The sequence below is a fragment of the Ambystoma mexicanum genome, chromosome 7p (assembly GCF_040938575.1).
Source record: "Ambystoma mexicanum isolate Mex_15411 chromosome 7p, UKY_AmexF1_1, whole genome shotgun sequence".
In the NCBI taxonomy this organism is placed as follows: domain Eukaryota; kingdom Metazoa; phylum Chordata; class Amphibia; order Caudata; family Ambystomatidae; genus Ambystoma; species Ambystoma mexicanum.
The window spans coordinates 885,778,140-885,800,185 of record NC_090939.1 but is presented as its reverse complement, the minus strand read 5'-3'; the positions used below and the strand labels follow the sequence as shown (position 1 = coordinate 885,800,185).

At 49.4% G+C, this 22,046-nt stretch overlaps 1 protein-coding gene across 1 annotated transcript in view; it reads left to right on the top strand.

Moving 5' to 3' along the window:
• The first annotated feature begins 8,523 nt into the window (after positions 1-8,523).
• TMEM255B (transmembrane protein 255B) overlaps positions 8,524-22,046 on the top strand; it is a 661,659-nt gene continuing 648,136 nt past the window's right edge. The window contains exon 1 of the mRNA XM_069637126.1: positions 8,524-8,714. Within this exon, the coding sequence (XP_069493227.1) occupies positions 8,663-8,714 (52 nt within the window). The 5' untranslated portion in view covers positions 8,524-8,662. The remainder of the gene's footprint in view (positions 8,715-22,046) is intronic.

Here is a 22,046-nt window from a genome sequence, read left to right as displayed (position 1 = left end):
TCAAGTTTCAGTTGATATCCTAGAAACCCAGATGGACATGTGTGTGTCAGAACTAGAGAGGAGAGAAGAGGAAATTACCCTGAAGATGGACGACTTTGAAAATCGAGAGAGACGTAACAATCTGAGGTTCTTCGGATTCCCGAAGAGGAAGATTTTCAAGGAGGACAACACCACAGTCCCGACAATTGATAGGGCACACCAAGTGGGATGGAGAGCTCGAAGGCCCTGCTCGGTGCTTGCAAGATTCCTTTATTATGCTGAAAAATCTAAAGTGTTAAACAAGACCAGGAGAGTGGGTCCAGTGGATTGGAATGCCACTCGAATTTCCATCATCCAAGACATGTCCTCATTTACCCTATCCAAGCGGGGGCAATGTGGCCCCTTGACCAAGTGGCTTAACACCAAAGGGGTGAGATACAGATGGGGATTTCCATTCTAGTTGTCCTTTGAGCTTGACGGGTTCAAGTACAGGCTGATCACAGAGGAGGACATTCATAGAATCTCTGGGGAGCTCCCTGGGTAAGAAGATATAAGGCGAAGACCATGCCTACAGATGAGATGGACAAGGGGGATGGGAAGAAGGGGGCATTCTGGGACCGGCAACGGGTCCTAGGGGCTTAAAAATTTAAGAAACTGAACACCCCAACCCTGCCAGATCTTGATGGAGTAAGACTGTATGAGGAAAGACGGGAATCATTGAACGGGTCGGGTGTGTGCTCACCATGTTAGGAGAAGTTAACAAAGTTACTGTTTACAAAGTTGGTATGGGTATGGAGGGGTAGGGCAGGAAATTGAGGGGCAGGGGGAGGTGGGGAGGCTGGGCGAGGCCCAGAGACTGCTCCAATGAATAGCTTTCAAGAAAGTGAAGGGACTGGGGGGAAGAGGTGTTAAGGGGAATGGGGATCGAGGGGCGATTGAGTTCTGGTTGCATTGGGAGGTGAGGAGGTATTGGGGGAAACAGTTGTGAGGCGGTAATACAGTGGATGAGGGTGACTGGTTGTCTGGTCATAGGGTGAAATGCTTGCTAGCATAGGGCCGGACACTGACGAAGGGGGGGAGGGGTTGTTGGTTTTCATTGTGGGGGGCAACAAAAAGTTATGGGAGTTGCATGCACTAAATGGTCGTGGGGCAATGGGGAACACGGGTGAACAAAGTTATGGGGTTAGGGGGTAGAATGGTGGATTTGAGTACTAGGAGGAAAACAAGATACTCTGGAGGGGTCCAAATGACTGACACAGCCCTTGTCCTACGGGTGGGGTCCCTTAATGTGCAGGGTTTAAATTCCCCCTATAAGCGGTTCCTGGTGGTGCGGGACTCAACTGACTCAAGCTGGACATGTTATTCCTTCAAGAAACCTACTGGCTAAGAGAGATAGACGGCAATGAAAGCAAGGTCTGTAGACATGATTTTTGTAGCGTCAGACTCAATCAAGAAAAGGGGGGTGGCGATCATGGTTGCTAGTAAGCTAGGTACGACGGTCAACGGGGAACTCATTGACCCAGAGAGGTGTTTTATCTCTCTGAAAGGAAGGGTGAAAGGGATTAAGTTAATGGTGGGGTCCATTTATTGTCCAAATGAGGGACAGATACAGTTTTGGACCAGGTAATGGAGAGGCTCCAGCTGTTTGTGAAGGGCTGCCTTGTAGTGGGGGGACTTTAATATGGTCCTGGACAACAGACTGCAAATGAATGAATGATTCTACCGCCTCTCAGTCTCAGCTGCCTCTTTCCCGCCACTGTTAACAAATTAATGGTGATTTCGGGGTAGTTGACTCTTGCGTTCAGGTTAAGGGGGCTACTCCGCCTTACACGTATTACTCTCAGGTCCACAGCTACTATTCGAGAATCGATTACACCCTCCTTGAGGGGAGCCTGAAAGGGCAGGTTAGGGAATCCAGGACGGAGCCAATACCTTTGTCAGATCACGATCTGGTCAAAATTGTGATAGGAGATTGGCAAGAGGAGGGACACAGAGGAAGGTGGATAAGTAATAACCTTCTCCTCAAGGATAAAGAGTTGGCCCAGGGAATCTTGACCAGTATACAGGAATACTTCCATATTAATGACAATGGGGAGGTGGGGATAGTGGGCGTATGGGATGCCTTTAAGGCAACAACCGGGGTGGGTTGTGGGGGGTGCTCATGAGAATAGGGCCCTTTAAGAAAAGAGAACGGAATAAACAGGAGGTGGATTTGAGAGGTGAAATTGGGGACTTACAACCGGGGGAACGGACGATTTATAGTGACAAGAAGATTGGGGATGAGTTCAGGAACTTCTACAAGGAATTGCCCTCAACAGAATACCGGGGCAATGGGTCGCATGTGGATTTGTTATGACTATTCTGTGTATTTATGTCTCGGGAGGATAGCTCAGGGGCAACGTGCTCGACACAGAGCAACACTGGTTTCATCCCCGGGTCCCGCTTAGAAACCTCTTGTATTAAGTGCATTATAAATAACCAATTACAATTTCGCACCTTGAAACACTTGTGAATAGGCTCGTTATAAATGCCATATCATATCATATTTCGCAAGAGTCCTCAACTGCATTGGAGGCCCCGATGTCAGAGCTGGAGGTGATCTGCAGTATAGAGCAAGTGAAGATGGGAACTTCCCATGGGGATGACAGCTTCACCGTCTGCTTTTGCAAGAATTTTTGATCAGCACTAGTGCTGTTTATGGCCCAAATTTTCAACTATTCCCTTGAGGATGGGGGTCCATAATCATGGTGATCCCTAAGGGAGGGAAGGACCCAGCCCAATGTCAGTCGTACCATCCAATTTATTTATTGACCACCAACGTAAGAATCTTGGCAAAACTCATGGGTAACAGATTAGACAGTGTTGCCGTCTTTGATTCACGGTGACCAGGTTGGATTCATCAAGGGGCGTCAGGGGTCGATAACATTCACAAGACTATCGATCTGATACATCATGCCCAAGAGCAGGGACTACATGCATGCCTGGTGTCGATCGATTCGGATAAGGCTTTCAATCGAGTTGAATGGGTCTATATGGGAAAGGTCCTGTAGAAAATGGGGTTTGGCCATAACTCTCGACGATGGTACTCAGTGATGTATAGAGCCCCAAAGGCCAGAGTGCAGATTATTGGGATACTTTCTGCCCCGTTCCCGCTTTCCAGAGGTACGTGGAAGGGATGCCCCCTTTCACCCATCTGATATGCCTTGATGATGGAAACACTGGCGATTGACATAAAGAAGAATCCAGAGATTAAGGGGATCCAGTGTGGGAAGGTGACTTTTAAATTGTCATTGTTTGTGGACGATATTCTCTCGTATTTGGTCACTGTCCCTCATTACCTTCTGGCACTCCTGACACAAATAGACACATTTGGTTTCTTTTCTGAGTTTAAGGTGAACGTAATCTCTTGTTTTTTTTTTAAATGTTTATTTACATTTTACCAAAACAAGAATACATCAATCACAAAGCAAATACAACATAGTATGAGCGAAGAACAACAATACAAACAATATTTGAATTCATAAAGAGAGAGAGAAAGAAAAGAAAAGAAAAAAAAGAAAAGAAAACACATTTATTATATACATTCCTCTTGTTAATACAGGTTTATACACATTCCTGTTGCTAATACAGATTTAACAATACATCCCACACCTTAGCATGTACTTGCAATTTCTTCAACCGCCTGTACATCACCTTCTCAATATTTGCCAAGGAAATCATCTCATCAGTCCAACCTTCCGCTGTTGGCGGGATCCGGGATTTCCAACCGCTCAAGATCATTTTCTTGGACACTGAAGATCCCCTGAACAAAAATTTCTTCTCAGACACAGAAAGATCCTCAAGCAATACACCACAGCCCAGAACCATCGTCTTAAAATACAAATCAATGTTGCAATCCAGGACCGTAAGCATATAGTGCAAACCTCCTGCCAAAAGCCCCTTACCCTGACACAATCCCAGAGCATATGTTCAAGAGTTCCAATTTCCAAACCACAACACCAACACACATCTGAATCAGACATGCCCCTATTTTTGAGCCTTATCTCTTGTTATGTAGTTGAGCCGCATAGAATGTGGCATGCAGAAGCGGAAGACCATCCATGGCATGACAGTGGAGGCGGAAGCAATTACTTATTTGTGAATTTGCGTGCCCAGGGATCTACAGGAGTTGGGGCAACTTAACTTTACCCCATTGCTGAAAGAGATCAGAGCGGACCTTTCTTGTTGGGCCCCCCTCACGCTCTCATGGTATGGTAGAATGACCTACGTGAAAATTAAAGTTCTGCCGTGCTTACTATACTTGTTTGCAGCGCTTCTGTCAGAGCTCCCGGAAGCGTACTTTAAAAACCTCAACACCATGGTGTCTAAATTTATTTGGCTGGTGAAGAGGCAACGGGTTAAGAGGGCTAATCTGACGCTACCCAGAGACTTTGGGCGATTCGGGTTTCCAGATTTCCAGCTCTACTATAAGGCGGCCCAGCTATGGGTACTCGTGAAACACATGAGAGATGATTTAGGTACATACTGGCCCTACCTAGAGGACATGTTCACACATCCTAAGAAAGTCAGAGACCTGTTGTGGATGCCATCCAAAGCTGTCCCTGACAGGGTGAAATTTCACCCTAGCTTGGGAGTTCTGTGGTCCCTATGGAAAAAGGGGGGTTAGAACGATGGACTCTCCTACTGGCCATCATCGATGAGCTCATTGTGGGGGGGGCGCCTCTCAACTTGGGCAAAAGTGGCTTCCGAAGTACTCAAGCAAGTTGAGACAAAGGGCTCGAGAGAGCGGGCAATTGTTTGTGGAGGAAGTTTTCAAGGAGTATGAGGAGGTTACCATAATGTTGGGGTATGAGGCAATCGGTATATTTGAATACTTAGGATTGAAAGGAATTCTAGTAGAACGTAGATGGAAAGAAAAGTTGTCTCGTCCCTTGACATCATTTGAAAATGTACTGGACAGAGCGGTCTCTAGGAAAGGGGTACTCGCCAAGCTATACAGAGTTCTGGCAACAGCGGACATGACTGGGAGGCAAAAATATAAAGAGTATTGGTCTAGGCAAACGGGGGTGGAAATTCCGGAGGATACGTGGGAGAAAGTGTATGCCATTATGTTTCACGGCAATCTCTTTATGGCAGCGATGGGGCATAACTTCAAGAGGCTTCATGGGTAGCATTTGGATCCGTTAAGGCTATCTAAAATGTATAGTGGGATGTCCCTGCAGAGTCCTAGAGGGTGTGGCCGGGTGGGCTACCTGTACCACATGTGGTGATCTTGTCCAAGAATTCAGATCTACTGGACTGAGCTGCTTAGTTGGATTAAGGAAGTGGTGGGGGCCTCAATAGTGTTGGATGCGTTGCAACTACGGTTGGGAGTCCCGACGGGGCACCAGGAATACTATTGATCATCCAGAATGTGGGAAGCAATGTTCCCGGGCAGGGAGACTTTCACTGGCTCAGACGTGGAAGATTGTGGCAATACCTACAAAAGCTGATTGGTTGACTAAGTTGTGGGACATATTCCCGATGGACAAGTTGACGGCTATGGTTAACGATTTAATGGTTAAGGATTGGGGTATGTTTATTCTGAAATGGGGTTACAGCAAGTCCAACCACTAGTCCTGTCTGTTGAGTAAATTTGGTGTGTGCATCCATGCTTGGGAAGGAGCGGGCTGGAGTGAGGGTCCGGGTTTGTACACCCTTACTGATGGGATGAGACAACAGAAAGGACCGTGAAAGGTTTTAATAGGGAAGGAAACACGACGGAAAGTCCCTCTAGTTGCGGTGACGTAACTTACCGAAGATCTTCATGTGTCCTCTTTGGGAGGGTTTCAGTAACTACACGACCTGGTGTGCAGTTGTTGGGCATGTTGGGAGGTACGGGCGGGATGGGTGGGGTAGAACGGGGGTTCGCTTATGTGGAAGTGGAATTTGGAAACTATGGAGTTGTGATCCTTCAGAAAATGCAAATAAGACTAAAGTTTTTTTTTAAATCATTGGCAAAGCCACTGATGTCCTGTTTAAAACAAGCATTGGCAGAGTGTCTTGTGCGTACGATTTAAGCTTTTTCCAGGCACTGCTATTAGATGTGAAACAGGTGGGATGGTGCCGGAAAGCAACTGAGTGAATTAAAGGTTTTTTAACATCCAATTTTAATTGTACCATTGTTTTTTCTTTTTAGAAATGTTGTTAGGTTCATCCCTATCCTGATGAAGACATAGATAACTATCCAAGTCGAAACTATGTATTAAGAAGCCTATTTGACTAAGAAGACTTATTTATCTTGGCATCAACAGTCTGGGCACTAATAGTCAATAACTTTTGTCTGGAATGAACCATTATCATTGAACACTGGAAGTGTTGTTGACATTTCCATTACACAGAATTTGTATCTGTTTGCTTTTGATCCCATTAATTGTTTTTTTAGAAAGCGTAATTTGTATCCTAACAATGGAACAGTTGTTGCACCTTCTTCACATTTCCCTTTAAAAAATATAAATGTACTATTTTTAGAGCTGTATTGAGCTGTATTAGTATGAATGAATGTATGAATGTCTGTTATATAGGATGTGTTTTACAAAATGAATTAAAGAGTTTTTTACAATCTATAACAAAATAAAATGAATTTTTGATGTAATACCCTTTGCCTTGTTCTTCAGTTGCTCTCGTGTTTCCGGCACCACCACCTGTTTCATATGTATTGTTTTACCTCTAGGTGCCGGGTTTGGAGGTTCCCACCATTGTTTGTTGGTTTACTGCTATTAGATGCCCAGGTACTCACACCGTCTTGCACCTGCAACCAACCATGGGTAGTTAATACCACTGTGGCTGTGCCTGGCAAGTGTCTTTTCCACGCCTGCACAAAAGCCCAAACTGTTGGCATTGCCAATGTTTGTTTTATGTTGGTACCACAGCAGTATGGTAGTTCTGGATGCTCCATTGCTGGCCCATCCCCCTCTTGAAGAGTACAGCCTGGCCTTGGCTCGGCCCATGCTGCCTTAAAGAGGGGAAGAAGGCGTAACATGCATGCTGTGGCCCCTTTGACCTCTATGAGTGAGATCACTGCTCACTGCTGGTTTAGCAGTGGCGCACTGCCAAGCAGAAGTTTAGATATCTCTGCTTGCACCTGTACTCCCGCTGTAGTCACGGTGTCGCGGTCACCCCTTGATATAATGTTTGATATGGCATTTATAACGCGCCTATAACAAGTGTTTCAAGGCGCGACGAGGCGGGGAGGGGAACAGAGGGAAGACAGAGACAGCGATCTTACTCGGCCAGGTGACATTGAGGACGCGCAAGTGCATTGTTTCTGTTGCATTTGCACACTTCATTTCGTCGGTAGGGTGCTTCGGTTTTTTGTATTTTTTCTTTTTTGCGTACTGACACATTGTTTCATGCAGCTGTCGACTTGGTTTGGCCCCTGTGCTGGCACTTTACACGTCTGTTGTTATTACTCTGCTAATTCAATTTGGAAACAGTGTAGATTGCGGGTGAATTTCTTTGCGCAGGGACATTTTGCGCGCAAATATTCGAGGACTTTGGCGTAACTTTGCACGCGCTCATGTCTCGGTGCGTGAGCTTACGAGACGGGGCTGGCTCTGCAACTGACACGGAGCAACCTGAGATCCCTGCGTTACATGTAAATAATTAAATACAGGCCGACTAGCACACACGGTCGCAGGCACGCGTTTTATTGCAAATGAACTTAAATGACACGAGAGGCAGCGACGACCCATTGAAGTTGTGGTAAAGTTACGGGGGCTCCAGTCCAGCTGCCAAGAAAACTGGACAGAATTCAGAAACAACAAAACTCGCACAAACATTTTAAAACGTTCATCTCTTGGCGTAAACTAGCTGGGAGATGTATTCCGAGAAAGAGATGGGGTAAGAGGAGGTCATGCAAATTAGGGTGTGACCCTCCTGCAAAATGTACTTATCTCGTTTTACTTGTGGCTAAATTCTAAATGTGTCTGTTTGATGTATATATAAACACCCCCCAACCCAGCTGCTGAATTGCACACCCCACTGCCTTGCCTCACCGGCACGCTCCCCACCCCATGTAGTCAGGTTACCCCAAACCCTAAGTTCGAGATGCAATACTCTCGCAGTAAAGTGCGCTGCTTTCCCCTGGTAATTATAACTGATTAAATATAAAGCGCTTAATATCCAGAGGTTTTCAAGCGCGGAGCCGCGGATCGAACCTGCGTTGCTCCGTATAGTTTTACAGCCATGGCCAACACGTTGCCCCTGAGCTATCCTGGCGTCCCTGGAGTTTGGTGCCTGCAGAAGAAATGCATAGAAACTGCCAACATCGATTTTTCCAGGTGAACATTAATGTGTTAAATCGCTTAGTATACTGACCCTTTGACATTTTTATTTTCAAATCTATGTATTGTGTGAGCCGTACTTTAGCTATAAATGCGAGCCCCGCACTGAGTGTTCAGCTGGCTCGTCGCCAAGCCTTGGGGTCGAGTCACAGGTGCCTCTGACACCCGCCCCCCTCCCGTTGCCAGAGCGAGGTGGCGCCCCCAGTGCTGCCCAGTCGCCGAGCACTCCGGTCGCTGCCGCGGGACACGCCGCTGCCGTCGCCTCCCCTCAGAGCACAGCACCTGCCGGCCGGAGCCTGCACCTTTCCTCGGGAGCTGCTGCCTGTCCCCCGCCACAGGGGACCAGCGGCGGCAGCAGGATGCCTCAGCAGCCGCCTGTGCTCGGGGGGTCCGCGGCTCTGGATCCAGAAGGTAGGAGGCGTGTACCATGTGTCTCCTACCACACCCCAGGAGGGCAGGCGGCCGCCCGTGGGGACGGGCTGGGCACCCTGCTGCGGGCGGTGTTGCTTGCCACAGGCGAGCATGCACTGTCTCCTGACGCTTGGCTTGCACCTAGGCACGGCTACTCTGTCCACAGAGGGCCCCATGCTGCCTCGCGCCTGTCTAGGAATACCCTGTCCCTGGCCGCACTGGTGCCCACGTGCCGGGGCTGCAGTTATTGCATGCCCACGTACGCTCTAATCACTCAAAATGGACAGATGGATGGATAGCGTCCAGGGCTTTATTTTTACTTTTAAAACAATGTTTTCACTGCCTGAACTCGCGAGGGGGCCATTCCCAAAGCTGTTTGTGTTCCTCGGCAGGAGAGATCGTTTCCAATGTGTATTTACAGTCGCATGGCAAGGCTTGAACTTGCTATTTTCTGGAACTCTGCCCACTGCTGTAGTTCTAGTACTTTATTTTCCCGTTTGCCTCCTCCATTTGAGTTGTGTGCTCAGAGATTAATATTGTGTTGCTATTTGACCCCTGGCAAGATCTGCCCCCCATCATTTCCTAGACTCTATTTCACTATTTTCATTTTTTTGTTTGGCTTTGTCAGCTTCTGTGGATGCCTCGTTGGTGCAGTAGATGAACATATGCTTTTTAGACAGACATATCCTAGAAGGGAAACGACGTCTCCTAAACATTGAAGCTCTTAAAATAGAACGTGGTTTACAAGCGCAGCTCTCAAATGATAGGCGCTAAAACGGGGCAGACGGACACACATCGTTAGATTATACATGAGAAGGTGGGTGGACGGGTTTGTGTATTTCTTTCAGTTATGTATTTATCACACGCAGGAACGGCATCAGGACCTTTTAACATTTTTAGTTGTAGTGGGCACCGGGGCACTGGGAGGCCCCCAGCTGCTTCCCCATGTTGACAGTCTTAGGACACATAAATATATTCCTATGATTCAGGCTGGGCACATTACTGTCTGCCTTTGCTGGCTTTCTCAAGCCTGTCCACTCCATCTTGCTGTGTCCAACAGTGTTCTGATCACCTTGTTGCCTTTTAACGCAGGTTTCAGCGGACATTTAGTGTTTTAGTTCCATGCTGGCTGCCTGTCCTGTGAGAATCTGCAGCCATTAACCACCTTTCTGAATTCTTTTGATTTCATTATAATAACTGCTGAGCTTTAATCAAGTCTATGCAAAAAGAACACTTAAAGGGTTAAGCACCCCATGGGTCCCCCAAACTGTTTTTCATAGCTGTAAGGCAGCGTGGTCCTCAAACATCTTATGAAATCGACCCCCACCAGCACTGAAACATCTTCATCTGGACCTGATTACAAGGCTATCAGAAGAGCGCTCATTATCCCACGGTTAAAAGAAAAGAGGACCCTGAGAAGGCTTAGTGCTTTCAACACACCTCCTCCCCAAAGCCAGTAAATGTCAAGTATGCCATTGCTGAATAAACAAAGCAATCACTGGTTGACCACCTATAACTACTTTCTTGATTGTTTATATCCCTTTGTTTCATTTTGGGCATTTATTTCGTGTAACCCTATCTTGGCCTTGTTCCTATTTTGGACTTAACCCTAGCTTTATTTAGCGTGACTCCACTTGCATCTCCAATTGCTGTTTTTCTAAATACAATGAAGTGACGCATTTTCAATTTTCTCTTAATTTAACACAGTTCTGGAGATTTTACTCATTGAAAGTGCGATATTGATATGTTATCATGATACTATAATGCACCAAATCAACAACATACTACTATCAGAGTGCCTAGGCTTGTCCATGAAGTGCCGTATGGTATCCTGGCCTGGGGTAGGCAGATCTGAGTCTGCTGGAGGAAAGAAAATGAGTGCGAGGAAGGTAGGCAGATCTGAGTCTGCTGGAGGAAAGAAAATGAGCGAGGGAAGGTAGGCAGATCTCAGTCTGCTGGAGGAAAGAAAATGAGCGAGAGAAAGGTAGGCAGATCTCAGTCTGCTGGAGGAAGAAAATGAGCGAGGTAAGGTAGGCAGATCTCAGTCTGCTGCAGGAAAGAAAATGAGCGAGAGGAAGGTAGGCAGATCTCAGTCTGCTGGAGGGAAGACAATGAGCAAGAGGAAGGTAGGCAGATATCAGTCTGCGAGAGGGAAGAAAATGAGCGAGAGGAAGGTAGGCAAATCTCAATCTGCTGGAGGAAAGAAAATGAGCGAGAGGAAGGTAGGCAGATCTCAGTCTGCTGGAGGAAAGAAAATGAGCGAGAGGAAGGTAGGCAGATCTCAGTCTGCTGGAGGAAAGAAAATGAGCGAGAGGAAGGTAGGCAAATCTCAGTCTGCTGGAGGAAAGAAAATGAGCGAGAGGAAGGTAGGAAGATCTCAGTCTGCTGGTGGAAAGAAAATGAGCGAGAGGAAGGTAGGCAGATCTCAGTCTGCTGGAGGAAAGAAAATTAGCGAGAGGAAGGTAGGCAGATATCAGTCTGCGGGAGGGTAGAAAATGAGCGAGAGGAAGGTAGGCAGATGTCAGTCTGCTGGAGGAAAGAAAATGAGCGAGAGGAAGGTAGGCAGATATCAGTCTGCTGGAGGAATGCAAATGAGCGAGAGGAAGGTAGGCAGATCTGAGTTTGCTGGAGGAAAGACAATGAGCGAGAGGAAGGAGGCAGATCTCAGTCTGCGGGAGGAAAGAAAATGAGCGAGAGGATGGTAGGCCGATCTGAGTCTGCTGGAGGAAAGAAAATGAGCGAGAGGAAGGTAGGCAGATTTCAGTCTGCAGGAGGAAAGAAAATGAGCGAGAGGAAGTTGGGCAGATTTCAGTCAGCTGGTTGAAAGAAAATGAGCGAGAGGAAGGTAGGAAGATCTCAGTCTGCTGGAGGAAAGAAGATGAGCGAGAGGAAGGTAGGCAGATCTCAGTCTGCTGGAGGAAAGAAAATGAGCGAGAGGAAGGTAGGAAGATCTCAGTCTGCGGGAGGGAAGAAAATGAGCGAGAGGAAGGTAGGCAAATCTCAATCTGCTGGAGGAAAGAAAATGAGCGAGAGGAAGGTAGGCAGATCTCAGTCTGCTGGAGGAAAGAAAATGAGCGAGAGGAAGGTAGGCAGATCTCAGTCTGCTGGAGGAAAGAAAATGAGCGAGAGGAAGGTAGGCAAATCTCAGTCTGCTGGAGGAAAGAAAATGAGCGAGAGGAAGGTAAGAAGATCTCAGTCTGCTGGTGGAAAGAAAATGAGCAAGAGGAAGGTAGGCAGATCTCAGTCTGCTGGAGGAAAGAAAATTAGCGAGAGGAAGGTAGGCAGATATCAGTCTGCGGGAAGGTAGAAAATGAGCGAGAGGAAGGTAGGCAGATATCAGTCTGCGGGAGGGAAGAAAATGAGCGAGAGGAAGGTAGGCAGATGTCAGTCTGCTGGAGGAAAGAAAATGAGCGAGAGGAAGGTAGGCAGATATCAGTCTGCTGGAGGAATGCAAATGAGCGAGAGGAAGGTAGGCAGATCTGAGTTTGCTGGAGGAAAGACAATGAGCGAGAGGAAGGAGGCAGATCTCAGTCTGCGGGAGGAAAGAAAATGAGCGAGAGGAAGGTAGGCCGATCGGAGTCTGCTGGAGGAAAGAAAATGAGCGAGAGGAAGGTAGGCAGATCTCAGTCTGCAGGAGGAAAGAAAATGAGCGAGAGGAAGGTGGGCAGATATCAGTCAGCTGGTTGAAAGAAAATGAGCGAGAGGAAGGTAGGAAGATCTCAGTCTGCTGGAGGAAAGAAGATGAGCGAGAGGAAGGTAGGCAGATCTCAGTCTGCTGGAGGAAAGAAAATTAGCGAGAGGAAGGTAGGAAGATCTCAGTCTGCTGGAGGAAAGAAAATGAGTGAGGGGAAGGTAGGCAGATCTCAGCCTGCTGGAGGAAAGAAAATGAGCAAGCGGAAGCTAGGCAGATCTCAGTCTGCTGGAGGAAAGAAAATTAGCGAGAGGAAGGTAGGCAGATATCAGTCTGCGGAAGGGTAGAAAATGAGCGAGATGAAGGTGGGCAGATCTCAGTCTGCTCGAGGAAAGAAAATGAGCGAGAGGAAGGAGGCAGATCTCAGTCTGCTGGAGGAAAGAAAATGAGCGAGAGGAAGGTGGGCAGATCTCAGTCTGCGGGAGGAAAGAAAATGAGCGAGAGGAAGGTAGGCAGATCTGAGTTTGCTGGAGGAAAGAAAATGAGCGAGAGGATAGAAAATGAGCAAGTGGAAGGTAGGCAGATCTGAGTCTGCTGGAGGAAAGAAAATGAGCGAGAGGAAGGTAGGCAGATCTCAGTCTGCTGGAGGAAAGAAAATTAGCGAGAGGAAGGTAGGCAGATACCAGTCTGCGGGAGGGTAGAAAGTGAGCGAGAGGAAGGTAGGCAGATATTAGTCTGCGGGAGGGAAGAAAATGAGCGAGAGGAAGGTAGGCAGATGTCAGTCTGCTGGAGGAAAGAAAACGAGGGAGAGGAAGGTAGGCAGATATCAGTCTGCTGGAGGAATGCAAATGAGCGAGAGGAAGGTAGGCAGATCTGAGTCTGCTGGAGGAAAGACAATGAGCAAGAGGAAGGAGGCAGATCTCAGTCTGCGGGAGGAAATAAAATGAGCGAGAGGAAGGTAGGCCGATCTGAGTCTGCTGGAGGAAAGAAAATGAGCGAGAGGAAGGTAGGCAGATCTCGGTCTGCAGGAGGAAAGAAAATGAGCGAGAGGAAGGTGGGCAGATCTCAGTCTGCTGGAGGAAAGAAAATGAGCGAGAGGAAGGTAGGAAGATCTCAGTCTGCTGGAGGAAAGAAGATGAGCGAGAGGAAGGTAGGCAGATCTCAGTCTGCTGGAGGAAAGAAAATGAGCGAGAGGAAGGTAGGAAGATCTCAGTCTGCTGGAGGAAAGAAAATGAGTGAGGGGAAGGTAGGCAGATCTCAGCCTGCTGGAGGAAAGAAAATGAGCAAGCAGAAGCTAGGCAGATCTCAGTCTGCTGGAGGAAAGAAAAGTAGCGAGAGGAAGGTAGGCAGATATCAGTCTGCGGAAGGGTAGAAAATGAGCGAGGGGAAGGTGGGCAGATCTCAGTCTGCTTGAGGAAAGAAAATGAGCGAGACGAAGGAGGCAGATCTCAGTCTGCTGGAGGAAAGAAAATGAGCGAGAGGAAGGTGGGCAGATCTCAGTCTGCGGGAGGAAAGAAAATGAGCGAGAGGAAGGTAGGCAGATCTGAGTTTGCTGGAGGAAAGAAAATGAGCGAGAGGAAGGTAGGCAGATCTCAGTCTGCTGGAGGAAAGAAAATGAGCGAGGGAAGGAAGGCAGATCTAGTCTGCTGGAGGAAAGAAAATGAGCGAGGGAAGGTAGGCAGATCTCAGTCTGCTGGAGGAAAGAAAATGAGCGAGAGGAAGGTAGGCAGATCTCAGTCTGTTGGAGGAAAGAAAATGAGCGAGAGGAAGGTAGGCAGATATCAGTCTGCGGGAGGGAAGAAAATGAGCAAGAGGAAGGTAGGCAAATCTCAATCTGCTGGAGGAAAGAAAATGAGCGAGGGGAAGGTAGGCAGATCTCAGTCTGCTGGAGGAAAGAAAATGAGCGAGAGGAAGGTAGGCAGATCTCAGTCTGCTGGAGGAAAGAAAATGAGCAAGAGGAAGGTAGGCAAATCGCAGTCTGCTGGAGGAAAGAAAATGAGCGAGAGGAAGGTAGGAAGATCTCAGTCTGCTGCTGGAAAGAAAATGAGCGAGAGAAAGGTAGGCAGATCTCAGTCTGCTGAAGGAAAGAAAATGAGCGAGAGGTAAGAAAATGAGCAAGTGGAAGGTAGGCAGATCTGAGTCTGCTGGAGGAAAGAAAATTAGCGAGAGGAAGGTAGGCAGATCTCAGTCTGCTGGAGGAAAGAAAATGAGCGAGAGGAAGGTAGGCAGATCTGAGTCTGCTGGAGGAAAGAAAATGAGCTAGAGGAAGGTAGGCAGATCTCAATCTGCTGGAGGAAAGAAAATGAGCGAGGGAAGGTAGGCAGATCTCAGTCTGCTGGAGGAAAGAAAATGAGCGAGAGGAAGGTAGGCAGATATCAGTCTGCGGGAGGGAAGAAAATGAGCGAGAGGAAGGTAGGCAAATCTCAATCTGCTGGAGGAAAGAAAATGAGCGAGAGGAAGGTAGGCAGATATCAGACTGTGGGAGGGAAGAAAATGAGCGAGAGGAAGGTAGGCAGATCTCAGTCTGCTGGAGGAAGAAAATGAGCGAGGGAAGGTAGGCAGATCTCAGTCTGCTGGAGGAAAGAAAATGAGCGAGAGGAAGGTAGGCAGATCTCAGTCTGCTGGAGGTAAGAAAATGAGCGAGAGGAAGGTAGGCAGATATCAGTCTGCGGGAGGGAAGAAAATGAGCGAGAGGAAGGTAGGCAAATCTCAATCTGCTGGAGGAAAGAAAATGAGCGAGGGGAAGGTAGGCAGATCTCAGTCTGCTGGAGGAAAGAAAATGAGCGAGAGGAAGGTAGGCAGATCTCAGTCTGCTGGAGGAAAGAAAATGAGCGAGAAGAAGGTAGGCAAATCTCAGTCTGCTGGAGGAAAGAAAATGAGCGAGAGGAAGGTAGGAAGATCTCAGTCTGCTGGTGGAAAGAAAATGAGCGAGAGAAAGGTAGGCAGATCTCAGTCTGCTGGAGGAAAGAAAATGAGCGAGAGGTAAGAAAATGAGCAAGTGGAAGGTAGGCAGATCTGAGTCTGCTGGAGGAAAGAAAATGAGCAAGAGGAAGGTAGGCAGATCTCAGTCTGCTGGAGGAAAGAAAATTAGCGAGAGGAAGGTAGGCAGATATCAGTCTGCGGGAGGGTAGAAAATGAGCGAGAGGAAGGTAGGCAGATATCAGTCTGCGGGAGGGAAGAAAATGAGCGAGAGGAAGGTAGGCAGATGTCAGTCTGCTGGAGGAAAGAAAATGAGCGAGAGGAAGGTAGGCAGATCTCAGTCTGCAGGAGGAAAGAAAATGAGCGAGAGGAAGGTGGGCAGATCTCAGTCTGCTGGAGGAAAGAAAATGAGCGAGAGGAAGGTAGGAAGATCTCAGTCTGCTGAGGAAAGAAGATGAGCGAGAGGAAGGTAGGCAAATCTCAGTCTGCTGGAGGAAAGAAAATGAGCGAGAGGAAGGTAGGAAGATCTCAGTCTGCTGGAGGAAAGAAAATGAGTGAGGGGAAGGTAGGCAGATCTCAGCCTGCTGGAGGAAAGAAAATGAGCAAGAGGAAGCTAGGCAGATCTCAGTCTGCTGGAGGAAAGAAAATTAGCGAGAGGAAGGTAGGCAGATATCAGTCTGCGGAAGGGTAGAAAATGAGCGAGGGGAAGGTGGGCAGATCTCAGTCTGCTGGAGGAAAGAAAATGAGCGAGAGGAAGGAGGCAGATCTCAGTCTGCTGGAGGAAAGAAAATGAGCGAGAGGAAGGTGGGCAGATCTCAGTCTGCGGGAGGAAAGAAAATGAGCGAGAGGAAGGTAGGCAGATCTGAGTTTGCTGGAGGAAAGAAAATGAGCGAGAGGAAGGTAGGCAGATCTCAGTCTGCAGGAGGAAAGAAAATGAGCGAGAGGAAGGTAGGCAGATCTCAGTCTGCTGGAGGAAAGAAAATGAGCGAGGGGAAGGTAGGCAGATCTCAGTCTGCTGGAGGAAAGAAAATGAGCGAGGGAAGGAAGGCAGATCTCAGTCTGCTGGAGGAAAGAAAATGAGCGAGGTAAGGTAGGCAGATCTCAGTCTGCTGGAGGAAAGAAAATGAGCGAGAGGAAGGTAGGCAGATCTCAGTCTGCTGGAGGAAAGAAAATGAGCGAGAGGAAGGTAGGCAGGTATCAGTCTGCGGGAGGGAAGAAAATGAGCAAGAGGAAGGTAGGCAAATCTCAATCTGCTGGAGGAAAGAAAATGAGCGAGGGAAGGTAGGCAGATATCAGTCTGTGGGAGTAAAGAAAATGAGCGAGAGGAAGGTAGGCAGATCTCAGTCTGCTGGAGGAAAGAAAATGAGCGAGAGGAAGGTAGGCAGGAGGAAGGAAGGTAACAGGATGGGAAAGCAGGACATGGATGCTATAAACACAGGTAAGAAGGGATGCAGTGGGGGAATAATGTATTGTAATGGCATGGGTGCATGTCAGTCCTGCTAGGTGGACCATAGTTCTGCAAAGGAGAGGAGGTGCGTTATGTCTTGGCCCTCCCCTGCCCTGCTGCTGTGTGAATGCAAGCCAATAGAATGCCTGTGGAATGTCCATGCGTGGAATGCTTGTGTGTCAGAGCCCCTGAGTGTTCCTTGGTTGTCAGTTGGTGAGCTGAGTGCCCGAGAGAGAGGGTGCCAGTGGATGTCTCCCATGTCTTCCTCGTAACTTACCTAAGAACTTACCTGTACCCGTTAACCTTGTCAACTAGACTTCAGTAAAGAAGTTTCACTTCCCTAACATGGCGTCTCAGAGTCTTCTTCATTAAGGACACGTCTTTACAAGGTGGATATCTCCTAAAGTGCGGTGATAATTGGGCTGTGTTTCCAAGACAGATTTGGGGAATTGCAAGTTAGTACACAATGTAATGTTGGATGCAGGAGGGGCTTGAGTGTTGTGCTCAGGTCATCAATGAGGTTTGGTGGCTTATTTGCCCCGGCGTCTCTGTACTTCGTATGCCAGGTCAAAACTCCAGAATGTTAATTCTGTGACTTCTAACCCTGACCCAATAGCGGCCTAGTCAAGAATAGACTCTATGAAGGAGAATCATGTTGGTAATAGACAGTAAGGGAATGGAGTGGTCCAACTAGTACTGTGAAATTGAAAAGGGAGGAACTTGAATTAAGAAATCATTTCAATGGGCTTGACTGAGAACTTCTTCAAGAAGTTGTAATTTTGTATTTCTCAATGTCGAGTGTCTTTATTCTTTCAAACTGCATACAGACAGGACTTTATCATCACTAACCCCCAATGTTGTTTAACCTATTGCAGGCAGTCTGTTTTCTGTTTTTCTACCCCACTATATCCACCGCAGATTTCCACCATTTCCAGCATACCTTTCTTTCTTATTTTCTGATATTTTATTTGTACAATCTTTGACTTAATGTTGCCATATCATTCACCACAGTTTGGTGTTCTTCACAAGCAATTGTTAAGATGCAGCAAAGAAGCTGTGCTGCCGGGATAGGTCATTGGCTACATTTGACGGGAGCCGTAAACGGCCGTAGCCATTGCTTTCAGCTGACAGCGTAATTGTTGGGGGTTGGTCGGGACCCCCCAGCGCCTTCCGTAAGCCCCCAACCCCGAAGGACTCAGCCAGAGACGTCCTCTCGGTTCGGGCTTCCCGGTTTCTCTGTCGCGGCCGGGAACGCCCCGTTTATTTATGTTGCACGCGGCGGCGTGCAACGTCACGCCGCCGCGTGCGCGCCCAGTCATCGGGCAGCGCCACACTCCTCCTTTTTCCAGGAGAACAATAACAATACTAACACTAGACACTGCAAACCAAAATGAGTCCTTAACACTTTACGAAAACCCCATGTTCAAAACACCCCTTTATTGACATCCACCCGGGTCCCTTTACTTAACAGTCCTCATCCTCCGGACAAACAGCCAGGTGACCCAGCATGTAATCGCTGAGGTGAGCAGGTTTCCCTTGCCCAGCCCGCTGGGGGTACCTCCTGCTCACCTCCGGCATGGGTGATCCGTCCAGGAGCATGCCACGGGCCGGGGACTCAGGCAGACAGGGTGTTTCCCTTTCGTCCTCAGGGATCTCTCCTGGGTCTGGATCAGGAGGTGGATCAGTTCTTGGATCCCGCAGTTTCTTGAAGAAACTCACATTGCGAGTTACCGCCGACCGTCCGTCCGAGGCAGTCACCATGGATCCCCGGACCGCGACGACATCCAGCGGTTCCGGTTCATACGGTAGGGAGAGCTTCCCATGGGGATGCCTATTCCGAATGAGGACCTCATCGCCAGGCTCCAGCCTCTGCGGGCGAAGCCCTCTCCGAGCGTTCTCTTGCTCAATCCTCAGACGCCGGTCCATCTCGACCTGTTGGTCATTGATCACCCCAGGTTCTTTCTCTCCTACCTCCGGTAGCAAACCCCGAGGACACCGCTTGAAGAATGCCTCAGCCGGGGCCACTCCAGTGGATGCATGTGGCGTGGTGCGGTACACCCTCAGAAACTGGTACAGGGCTCTCTGAAGTGACTGCCCCTGAGCAATTCTAAAGGTCTTATTTAGATTCCTCATGAGCCGTTCCGCTTCGCCATTGGCCCGGGGCCAGAGGGGCATGATTTTCCTGTGCACCACCCCATAGCTCTCCATCAGCTCCGAGAAGCGTTCGCTCTGGAATGGCGCCCTGTTGTCCGAGCACAGCCTGCGTGGGAAGCCATCGGCCGCGAACACCTTTTCCACGGCCACCACGACGTGCTCAAACGCCACAGAGTCCACAAACTCCATCTCGGGGTATCTATAGTACTCGTCAACCAGAACTAGGAAATGGGTGCCCATGGTGGTGGATCCAAAGTCCGCATGAACGATTTCCCAAGGGCGCATCCCCCTCGGCATTGTCTCTATTGCAGGTTCCCGCTGCAGGGGAGATGCCGCCTGGCACCAAACACAGGCAGCCACGAAGTCATCCACCTTGCGTTCTAGCTCGGGGAACCACACCTTCAGCCGTAGGCGTGCCTTGGTCTTGGCGGCACCCTGATAACCCCGGTGAGGCAAAGCGATCACCTCGTCCACCTTCGACTGGGGGACTACAATCCGATCTCCGCGGAGCAGAAGGCCAGATGTCGAGAACGATAACTCCTCCCGGACTTTCTATAGGTACTCAAGTTCAGTCCTGGCACCCTGGATGCGCCCCGCCAGAGCCTCCAGCACCGACTTCCAGGAGCCCTGTTGCATCGAGTGTCTTAGGATCTGGAAGCACTCATCTTGCACTGCAGCTGCCTCCAGCTCCTGGAGAGGCATAGCGTTTGGCGTGGCTGCCTCCACCACCACCCGGACGTGCTCTTCTGCTTCTTCTGCGCAGGCGTCCTGGACTTCCCCTGCGTACGCCCCAGGGTGTCTGGAGAGATAGTCTGCAGCGTTGTTCGCCCCTGGCCGGTATACCAAGGGGACTCCATACTCCAAAAGGGCGAGCATCCACCGCTCAATGCGTGCCGGTGGCTTGGATGACGACCCTGCTAGGATGTGAAGCAGCGGCTTGTGGTCTGTCACCACCATCACCGGGCGTCCAAGGACGTAGAGCCGTAAGTGCCGGCATCCCCACAGTACTGCCAGCGCCTCATGCTCGATCTGCGAGTATCGCTGCTCCGCATCGGACAGGGCCTTGCTGGCATATGCCACCGGCGGACGCCCCCACCACTGTCAATTTGTGTTAGCACCGCGCCCAGGCCGAATGGGCTGGCGTCGACGATGATCTCCGAAGGCAACGCGGGATTGAAGAAGGACATGGTGTCTTCAGCCACCAGGGCACCCTTTATGTCATCAAAAGCCGCCTGTTCTAGAGGGCCCCAGTTCCAGATGACATCCTTCCTGGTCAGTGCCCTGAGCGGTTCCGATCTGGAGGCCAGATTTTTAATGAATCGTCCACAGTATGTGACCATGCCTAGGAAGCTTTGCACCTCGGATACAGACTCCAGAGGCTGCGCCTTCTTTATGTCCTGCACCTTCCGGGGATCAGGAGACACCCCCCCTTCTTTGAATATAAAACCAAAGAATTCTATCGATGGTCGGAGAAATTCACACTTCTCTTTGTGGAGGGTGAGTCCCAAGGACTGCAGTCTTCCGAACGTCTTCGCCAACCACCTCAGATGGTCTACCTCCGTTCTGGCAAACACCAGGATGTCGTCGCTTATGTTCAAAACGCCCTGTAGATCAGCCAGGGCGCCCCGAATAATGTTCTGGAACACCTCAGCCGCTGAGGACACACCAAAGCTTAGCCTCTTGTAGCGGTATAGCCCTCAGTGTGTCGTGAAGGTGGTAATGTACCTCGACTCGGGGTGGAGGACAACCTGTTGATAGCCCGCTCGAAGGTCCAGTTTCGAAATGAAACGAGCGCCCTGTACCTCCGCAATGATGTCGTCAATCGTCGGGGTGAGGTGCATCTCTCTCTTAATGGCCTTGTTCGGGAGCCCCATGTCGACGCAGATTCTCACAGCATTGGGTTGTTTAGGCTTCCGTGCCACCACTATCGGGGACACCCAGGGTGTCGGGCCTTCCACCTTTTCTATAATGTCAAGATTGACCAAATTGTCCAGTTCCTTGTCGACAAGTTCACGGAGGTGGAACAGCACCCTTCGATGTTTCAGGGCAATGGGCTGCACCGACTCATCAATGTGTAACCTCACTGGGTCACCGGCCATCTGCCCGATACCCTTGAACAGCGCAGCATACTTTTCTAGCAAGTCATTAATGTCCTCCAAATAGACAGAGTATGCGAAGCTGACGATACCGAGGGCCTCTGCAGCAGCACAACTGAGCAGCGTTTTGGTGCTCACCGGTGTCACGTAGAATCGTGCTGTGATTTGGGAGCCCTCATGTTCTACTTTTGCCACGAACACACCGTCTAGAGGGATGGGATCAACACCACCGAAGGCAAAAATGCGGGCCTTGGGAGCAGCCAGTTTGGGGGGCTGGTTCATGGCATCATAGTGTCCACGAGCCATTACATTCACCGACGCCCCAGTGTCCACAAGGACGGGGACTGGAGATCGGTTCACCTCAACCCCGCACCTTGGCTGTCTCCTGTTCTTACTTCTCAGGATCCCCACACTCGAGACAAAGAAGATATTCTCTTCCTCCTCTTTTCAGCCTCCTCCACCTGGGCATCCTCCTCAGTCTGGTCCACCTGAGCGACGTTGGAGGGTCGACCCTGGCGATTGAGACTGGACCGTCCCAGGCCCCTCGGTACCAATACTGGCATTGCGGCTTTGCATACACTCGAGAAATGATCCGTCATCCCACACCGTCCACAGGTCTTTCCAGCCGCAGGGCACTCAGCAGGGTGGGGCAGATCATAACCACATTTTTGGCAGATTTCTCCTGCTCTACCGGCTCGATCCCGGGGACTGCCGACAGGTCTTCGGGTGCCCCTGCCACCTCGCCACATCGCACATACCTCTTCAGTCTTGATGGGGCGCGACCCGGCCTCCATTCTCGCAGCCCTCGCCTCCGACACCTCATGGCACCTCCCCAGTTCAAGGATGCGCTGAAGTGTAATTCCAGGCTCCCTAAGCACCTGGCGCCTTAATTTGCCTGATGAGCAAGCCTGGATCAGCATCGTCCTGATCATGTCTTCCGCATCACCCCAAGCGCAAGCCAGCGAGAGACGCCTTAGGTGCCCATAGAAAGTGTCCAGAGTCTCATCGTCTTTCTGTTTGGCAGAGAGCATGACAAAACGTTCATAATCCGCATTGGCGAGAGGCAGGAAGTAGGCCTGCAGAGC